This window comes from Vicia villosa, linkage group LG1 (assembly GCF_029867415.1).
Source record: "Vicia villosa cultivar HV-30 ecotype Madison, WI linkage group LG1, Vvil1.0, whole genome shotgun sequence".
Classification (NCBI taxonomy): domain Eukaryota; kingdom Viridiplantae; phylum Streptophyta; class Magnoliopsida; order Fabales; family Fabaceae; genus Vicia; species Vicia villosa.
In genome coordinates, this window is record NC_081180.1 from 5,810,600 (window position 1) to 5,820,218 (window position 9,619).

The 9,619-nt window shown below is 32.4% G+C and overlaps 1 protein-coding gene across 2 annotated transcripts; it reads right to left on the reverse strand.

Annotated features, from left to right (window-relative positions):
* Positions 1-6,456: 6,456 nt before the first annotated feature.
* Positions 6,457-7,960, reverse strand: LOC131600163 (uncharacterized). Of its 2 annotated transcripts, XM_058872374.1 has the most exons (4): positions 7,814-7,960; positions 7,590-7,727; positions 7,402-7,477; positions 6,457-6,813 (listed from the first exon to the last, which is right to left on the reverse strand). In XM_058872374.1, exons 1-4 carry the CDS (start codon positions 7,901-7,903, stop codon positions 6,806-6,808), a joined length of 312 nt encoding a protein of 103 aa, XP_058728357.1. In that variant the 5' UTR covers positions 7,904-7,960; the 3' UTR covers positions 6,457-6,805. The 2 variants fall into 2 exon arrangements, with proteins under 2 accessions (XP_058728357.1, XP_058728350.1); XM_058872367.1 differs by lacking the exon at positions 6,457-6,813 and having other exon boundaries at positions 6,849-7,477.
* Positions 7,961-9,619: the final 1,659 nt, after the last annotated feature.

Sequence of the window (9,619 nt, forward strand, 5' to 3'; positions counted from 1 at the left end):
AATAAATCACATTGATCTTTGTTATCACTTCATCAAATCTCTACTTAAGAATGATGTGCTAACAATAATTAAAGTTCAATAAAATGAGAACCTCACAATTGTTGTGAATTTTTTTCCCACAAAATTAATACATAGCAGATACTTTATTTTGTTCATAACACACAGGCGTGCCCTAGCGTACGAAATGACAGCGATAGCAAAATCTTTTTCACCATCCTCTTCAAATATCATTTCTGGAAGTGAAATCTTCATCATCCTCTTCGAATATCATTTCTAGTGTGTCACCATTCTCTCTCTCTCTCTCTCTCTCTCTCTCTCTCTATCTCTCTCTCTCTCTTTCTCTCTCTCTGAAACTTATGAATGTTTAGGATTACCACATTTGTTTATATTCTTATAAATGTGTATTGTTCATGTTTTAAATTTTGTGACATTCACATTTCCTTTATTTTCGTTTTGTTACAACTATGTTTTGGTTTTACTCAAATTTTGTAGCATATAACCATAGGATGAAAGCTTAAGAATCTTTAGGGTTATTGAATCTATTTATGTTCTTATGAATGTGTATTATTCATATTTTAGATTTTGTGACATTCACATTTCCTTTATTTTTGTTGTGTTGCAATTGTGTTTTGGTTTTATTCAGATTTTATAGCATAACCGTAGGATGGAAGCTGATAGATTATTATGTATGAGAAAGGAGTTCTTGAATTCCTTGAAACCATAGGATGAAAGCCCTATATTAGTGTGTATGTCAAAATAAGTTGTTGGATTAGTTCTAACCTTAAGCTAACAGATAAGAAACGTTTATAGAATTCCTTGAATACAACTTTCATTAAATAAACCTTAAGCTGAAAACTTACAAAAATGTAAGTCATTTATTTTTATTAATCATATCCAAATGCTTTGGCTGAGAGAAATTTTGACCAAGTATAATCTGCTTCATCATCATCAGAATTGATGATGACTGGCTTTTTCACCCTTCTTCTTCTTGATCTCTTCTTCCTGAGAGCTCTCATTGGTCTCAAAAGTTCGGTACAGCTACAACATCCTTCAACGACATGGATCTCTTCTTGATTCTAAGGAGGGTTTTGCACAAGAGCTCTGGCCTCTACAGCCATAACAACTTCAGTTCTCTCATCATTATTGAAAGTTTTCGTAAAAGTACTCACTTTGATTCTTACTCTTCTCTGATTCCTTTGGATGAAGTTCTTTTTGTGTTTTGGTTTAAAGAGGAATTCCACTTTTATATTGGTTCTTTTGATTCTTCCTTTTCTCTGAACTTTGAAAGTCTAAAAGCCAAATGATTTCACGCATGTCAAGTTTTCTCATTATTGCTTCTTTAATTCTCTACGTTTTCTTCTCTTGGAAGTTGAAAACCTCTATCTGTTGAGTGATTACATCTTTGTCTTTTCAAATTTCTTTTTCCCTTCTTTAAAAGTTTTGATATTCCTTCTTACGCATAATGAGTGTATTGTTGTTTCTTCTCTGATCTTTGTTGGTTGTTTGGTTCCTAATAGAATTGTGTCATTGATGTAATACAAGTTTCAAATCAAAAATGGGTGTATTGTTGTTTCTGGTATGATATGATTGAGAATTATTTAGAAATAATATTACAATGGTTGTTATTTCAACCGTTATTATAAGCAGAATAATAAAATCCAAAAATGGTGTTGTAGGAGTCAAAACCATAATCTTTCTATTATAACTCAAGATGTTGTGTTAATAAATCGTAGTTATAAGTAGCGCGCTATCTAATTTATAACAACAGTCACACGTCTGTTGTGATAGCCAACATACATACGGTCACACGCTAAATAACAACGGACGTGTTACCGTCATTATATGTGTTTCGCAACCGTCATTGTTAGTGTTTTCCGTAGTAATAGTGATTATTAAAAAATTAAATTGTAACCATTCCTTTGTTTATTTTTATTGACTATAAAGTCAATGATGTTTTTCATTTGTAATAACAAACACCCTGCAAAACTGATCCATAAGAGAAATAGGAAAAGGAATTTCAATAGAAAAAAAAAGTGAGAAATAGTGCTTTGATTATAATTAATTTGCGAGTTTTGTGAAAGAGACACTTATTATTAATTTTAATATGATATTATTTTGGCCCTCATATAAATCTTACCATGCATATTTTCCTAACAAATCATATGTTTAGATGAGTACATTTTATTGTTGATTCGGATGGTATAAGGATATTTAAAAAAGGTATAATGCTCTTTAACTAGATACATATAAGGATTTGCGAAAGAAAAAACAATAGCCAATAGATGCAATGTAAACATGTTAGTACTGAACTGCGATAGTGGGAAGCAACTAAAGAACCTGGTCGTGCGGAAACACTTATTAATAAGATGGCATATCATTGTTTAAGAATCTCTCTCTCCCACGTTACTCATTCCCAAGTCTTGGAACAGCAAGATCAGAATACGATATTTAATTTGATTCATTTAATTTGATAATGAGGTTTTAATTTATTAAAATCGACGATGAATATATTTTGTGCTGTCAAAATATAAATGAAATAGAATAACACGTTTGAGAGAGAAAGAGCATCGAATATTACCTCGCGGATTTAAATTGAGTCATTGATTTGTGTTTACAGTGCATCTATAACACTAAGTTGGGAAAGCTTTGCCTCGTTAACAATGTGTTTGGTTTATAAAGGAAAATGAGAGGATGAAAATTAAGAATAAAGAAAGTGAGATGAAAGGATGCTAGTAAAAATATTAAGGGTGTATTGAATTTGATTTTCAAAGAGACTATTTTGATTAAAAACTTGATGGGTTTTAAGGTGAGTTTTTTCGTATTAAGTTAAATAAGTGTGAGAGATATCACATATTTATTCAAAATCACTCGTATATTTGTATTGTTGTTGATATTCTTACGAGATTCTCAGTGGCGGATCTAGAATTTTTCTTTGATGGGGGCTTAAAAAAAAGTCTATATTTTGACTATACAATTTATGAATTTTATAAAATATATAATAAAAGTAAATAAAAAAATTAAATAATAGTTGAGTGAATCCACAAGTAAATACAAAATAAATAATATTGAATAAAAAAAAATTAATCTTAAATAGTAGAAAAACAATAACAATAAGAAGAGATCAAAATGGTTGTTGATATTAATGTTGGAAGGAAAGTATGGTTTAGAGTCAAAAAGAATAAAGTTAAGATTCGATAGAAAAAATTAAATTGGAAAAAGGAAAAGTTAGAAAATGTTAAAATAAAATTAATGTGAAGGTGTGTGGTGAGTGGAATAAGTATAGTTTGATATGGCTAGTAAATCTTTGGGGGCTAAAACAAAATATAACATTGATACAAAGGAAACTTTGGTTTTCTTGTGGGGGCTTGAGCCCCCAATCTGCTTCAAGTGCATGCGCCCCTGGAGATTCTAGACACTTCAACATGACATCTCGTCTAACCAACATCTTGTTAGGAAGGAAGACTTTTTCGATACAAAGAGTCGATCTTTTAGTTGAATAATTGACTATGATACCATGATGAGTCATAAAGAAAGTACTCACATCGACTCTGATATTATATATTTACCTAAAACTTTAAAGTGTTAAATTTATAAGTCCTCTCACTTACTTAGACCATTTACAATGGGGGTGTTGAAAAAATTATTCAATAGTTGAATGTCTACAATGGTTTGTTGAATGAGGTGTTTAATGTGATGTGGATTAATTGGTGTTGAAAAGATTCAACATGTTGAATGAGAAAAAAGTGGGGCCACATGCAACACTTTACACAATTTTATTGGTTGTTGTGATTATTTAGATTTTATTTTCTTTTAATCATTTAAAATTAATTATTTCATAGTAAATAAATTTTTTATTTATTTTTATTTTTATCAAAATTCATTATTTTTTTTCCTCTATAAATAGAGACTTGGTTCATTTGATTTGGACTCATAAAAAAAATTCACTTTTAATTGATAATAGATATTAATATATAATCATAAAAACAAAACTTTAAAAGAAAATAAGAATATGATGTGGGGTAGGTGTTGAATTTTATTAAACAAAACCATTGTAGTGAAAAAAAATTGAATAGATGTTGAATTATTAGGTGGAAGAGAGAGAAGATGATGTGGAAGATAAAAAGTGAAAAAGTAGGGTGTTGAATAATGTAACCATTGTACATAGTCTTATAGATTGTTCATTCTTTCACTTTCTCAATCAATGAGACACTTCTAACTCACACTATATTGATTTCTTTTAAATTATTTTAAAAAATTGTTTTCAATGAGGATTCTTAAGATTGGGTTTCAACATATTACAGATCTTTAAGATTTCAACATATTTTATAGAAAATAAATTCTAAAATCAATACAAATGTGAAATAAATATTTTAATAAAAAAATGGTTATTGTTTAAAAAATAGCTAATTAATTTTAACATTAAGAAACATTTCTCTCCATATTTAAAGATATATTAATCCCTTATAAATTAACAAAAGTTTGAACAATATATATTTATAAATAAAGTTTTATTATTGATTTTATCAACAAAAAAAACAATTTTATTATTGATAATTGAACTTAACTTAAGATGATGGACCATGGAAGAGGGCCCTAAGATCGGACTAAAAATTTGGAGGATGAGTAATATTTGCAAAATAGGATTCCTATTGTGTTTCACTGCTTAAAGCAAAGAAATCGATTATTTTATCATCATCCAACTATTGACGGCTATGAAGGAAGCAGGATTTGCTCCTTTCCTGTTTGCTCGGAAGCCTGCCCGCCCTATCACTAAAAGCCGGAACATGATTGCTTCGGGGAAAGACTTTCTTTCATCTGCTTTACCCCCAGGTATGAAATGCCAGCAAGGTAAAGATATGGGTATGTACCCGACTCCTCTGCGACTTAGACAGGAACAGGCTCGATCTCGTAGCAACGTCCTTTATTAACGATCAAGGCTGATAAGTCCATCGATCCACACAATTGTCCATGTACTAGTGGAACACTTAACACTTCAATTTGCTTCCAATATCCTTTTAAACAAATTACTATTTATAAAAATAAATAAATAATGCAATGTCACTTCGATGCAAACAACAAATTTTGCAGTTGAACTAGTTTTAAGGTTCATTTGTTTCAGCTTTAAAAGCTTATTTATTTATTTTTTTGTATTTTTTAAAATAGATTTTATAGAATTATTTTTCAAAATATTATAAGTTTTTTTATATTCGTTTTTTCTAAAATGAAACACTAAAATGAAACACTAATGTTGATATCCTATAACTTAAACATATATTATTGAATTGAAGATCAAATCGTAATCAAAATTACAATTTTTTCAAAAATGATTTTTATGAATATTTATTTAAAATAATTTCAAAATTGAATGATTTTTGGAAATTTTGATTTTAAAAAAATAAAATATCTAAAATAACATTCTAATAGCTATTCAAAACATATTTTTATTTGAATCAACATTTTTATACAACTTTTATAAAAGTTCTTTTATAAAATTTTTTTACACAAGTATATAACATAACATTATAAAAAACATTTAAAAAAAACTCAAACAAACGAGTCCATAATGAAACATACATTTAGAATCAACATTTTATTCAAAAAAAAAAAATCAACTCTCCCCCAAATTGATGTTTTAGTTAAGACCCGACAAACTCATAACTAAAAACTTCTATAAAATTATTGATTTTTACATTGATGCATCTATTCAACAATTCTCAAATTTTGTCAATATTATAAAAAAATAAAAAAATCTTGAGTTACTTTTCTAATAAAAAAGAAATTAGTATTATTAATATTTTGTTGAAATTTTTAACCGAGGCATTCCAACCCTAAAAAATTATTAAGAGGATAAAATTTAAAAATATATTTTTTAAAATAATAGATAATTTCATCTCCTAAAATATTGGAATTATTTTTTTAATCAAATAAAATTATTGATAGTAATATTGCCTTAAACAAAAGACTCCTTAATATCTTGAAAAAATTTTGTTTGTTGCTTACAAATCTGAACCTAAATCCAAATAACAGCAAAACTTAAACAAAGCAATATCAGACTTCCATAAACCATGTATTTTTTTATTTCAACCAAGTTCGGAGTTGTCCGTGATACAATCTCCCTATACACTAGAGGCAGGAAGTGAATCAATATTGTCTAAGGACTAGTGTTATCGATTGCGGATGACAGACCATGGCAAAAAGCAAAAAAATACACTATTTCGATTCAACATAAAATTCAATTGTGCCAGCCGCTGTTGTCAATGGCGCCACGCCGCCATGGGCAAACATTTAACAACAATGAGGAAGTAAGTTCAAGACAACCTTCGAAAGCATTCAGCATTTACAAAATCGTTCGAGGTGTGGGATAAACAAGGTTTGGAATTGAAAGAGAGAGGCGGGACAAGTGACTGAAGCTGGTGATATTTCCAAGATGTAATCTCAAACAATATGCTTCAATCATTTTTCCATACAGTTTAGAGTTGTATATTGCTTAAAAGATTTCAAACACGATATGCGTTGTTCACACTATTTTCTCATGACTAATACAAGCAAATGAAGCTATAAATATGGAAGTCTTTACATTTTGAATACAAGTTATCAGGTATACAAACTAATCACTATAAATCTAATAACACCGTGACAGTAAATCCATGTTCAACAATCGAATATGCTGCAAGCAAAGCATGATAACCATTCTACAGCTTCAGTTTGCAACAGATTCAGACAAATGCTCCACTTCCACCCATAGTATAAAGACAAAGAAGTGATGCACATCTCCGTTGGATAAGGGCCAATATGATTTTAAATTTTACGCCCCTGCCAACATTAAACTAAACCTAATGAGGTTACGCTTCACTCATAACCACTCTACACTACAAACGGAATCTTCTAAAACAACAAAACCTTATCCCACTAAATGAAGTCGGCTACATAGTTCAACTTTTGCCATAATATTCTATTCAGAAAACTGAATCTCCCATAGAGATACATATTTTTATTGCAACTAGAATTTTTGAAAAAATATTGTGATTCATGCTAACATACATTTTGCAACTAGAATTTTTGAAAAAACATTGTGATTAATGCTAAGAAATATTTTTCAACTAGAAACTAACACACACAACCCTGAGCACCAGGATTCGAACTCTAGTGATGGCGTCCAACCTAGCACTATCAGTTACAACTGCCAGTAATGCTAACTAAACATATATTTGTAACAGAAAGAAACAGTTATCACAACATATACATACTCCAACCAAAGATTCATGCATAAGCTATACCAGTGAATCCGAATTACTACCAATTATCTACTACTAATAGTACTACTATTGCTAAATGAATGAATGGTTCATGAAAATCAAGGAGTGGATTTCAAACGGTAAGGATGTGGAAGCAACAACGGACCTCTCCTAGCACCTTTATCATCCAAAAGCCTCTGATCCCTTTTGTTCCTGCAATATTGTCTATCAAAATGCTTCACCTGCCACATGATTAATCAAAACATACCCAGTTAAGAAAAGCTTCAATTTTTACAATCGCAACATCAAAACAGAAAAAGGGTTGAAAGGGGATTAGGTTAGGGTTTCCCTTACCCAAGAAGATCGACATTGATTCACGAATAGGTCTCTGGATTTCTTGCATTCAATGGGATAAAGCAAACCTACAGACGCAATTTCGGTTGGTTTCTTGTCACATTCCTTTTCAAGGCACGAGTAGAAAGCATCACGAGCCTGGTTCAATGCAAAGAAAATGATAAAGCGTAAATTGTAGAAACCAGTGTATTGATGTGGAATGGAGAGAAGAGGAAGAGAGATACCTTGTAGCATGATTCTCTGGCTTTGGAGAGGACATCGGATTGGATTTTGTCGTCATTTTCTGCTGCTGCAGCGTAAGCTTTCATCGCCATTGTTGATCGATAAACCTATAAAACTGGATGTGTGGAATTGAAATGTAATTTTTCAGATGGGCTCAATTTTTTCTTTTGATATGGGCTGAAGTGTTCAACAAGTTATGAGTTACCGATGAGAATTTGTCTTGCCGCCCCCAAATTATCCCTGGCACCCTCCAAAATGGTTGAAAAGATCAAAATGTCCAATAAAAATGATTTACCATATTTTTTAAAATCTGTGTGGATAACCGAAAATTTCGCAGAAATAAGTAAGTTTCCGATATTTTTATAAAATTTTCCGTATTTTTTACTTGAAAATGTGAAATTTTCGGTATTTTGTACCGGAAATTTTAAATTTACGGTATTTTGAAATGTTTGGTATCTTTAAAAAATTTTAAAAATACTGTCAATTTTGAAATTTACGATATTTTCTCCATTACCGGAAATTTTGAAATTTTCTATATTTTTATTTTTTTTTAAATGCTATTTTTCTTATATTTTTAATTATTTTCAGTGAGGACTAGAGGCAGGGATGGTACTGTTGCGGGTCGGGCCATCGATAGATCCAATGCTCGTGCTTGGGTTGAGGCTGGTACGTCAGTCTTACATGCTGGACGCGTTCCTCCTACCGGTTCTAACCGAAAACAGAGGGCTAAGCAAGCGGGTAGGGGGTTATGTGCACCTCAGTGCCGAGGTGGTAGAGTTTTCACTACTGTGGACGGGCAGGTCCATCAGGATGAGGTTGCAGAGGTTGTGTCGGAGGTTGTTGTTCAGGAGTCGGTGGCTATTGCTGGGGAGGGGGTTGTTGATGAGGGGGTGCCTAAAGTTGAGGAGCAGGTACCTATTACTGATGAGGAGGTGGCTAGAGTTGAGGAGCGGGTGACTGTGGCTGATGAGAGGGTTGATGAAGAGCGGGTGGTGCATGATACGGACACCACAACAGGTGCATCTATATAGCCATCAGTACACACTGATGAGGCTTTTCCAGGAGGACCTTCTGACAGGTCCGTTTTGACAGGATACGCTGACCATGTCGCTTTTAGGATATGGCAGGGCAAGGTATGTAACATTGCTTAATTTTTATTATGCAATTTAACTTATACTACTGTGTTTTAATTGTATTTTTTTAATTGTATTTTTTTGTTATAAGAGCGTTCAGTGCTGAAGGTCACTTCTCACGAGTCGGAGTTGAAGAATTTCGCCGAGAGACCGATGCCCGGGGAGATGGCGAGGATAGTTCGGGAGTTCCATTTGTTGGATGCTCGCTGACGATGCTGAACGCCCCTCTATTATCAACTTTTGTAGAGAGATGGCACCCGGAGACATCATCCTTCCATCTTCCATTCGGGGAGATGACGATGACTCTGGATGATGTTCATTCCTTGTTTCACCTTCCGATAGCTGGTACCTTTTATACACCAGTTTACAAAGACTAGGCGACGGCGGTGCACATGGTGATGGATGCGTTAGAGGTTGATGAGCTGGATGTGCTCAAGGAGTTTGGTGACACTCGGGGCTTTCACCTCAGGATGTCTTGGTTGAGGAAGGTTTATCAGCAGCTTGTCAATGCAGAGAGGTACCAGGCTGCCGCTAGGGCACACATGCTACATCTAGTGGCATGTACTCTCTTTGCAGACAAGTCTGGAGTTTATGTAGATGTCTACTATCTTACTCTCTTTGCAAGTGCTTGTTTGCATCTTCATTAACCTTTCCGGTGAAAGGCTTTCTTTCGAG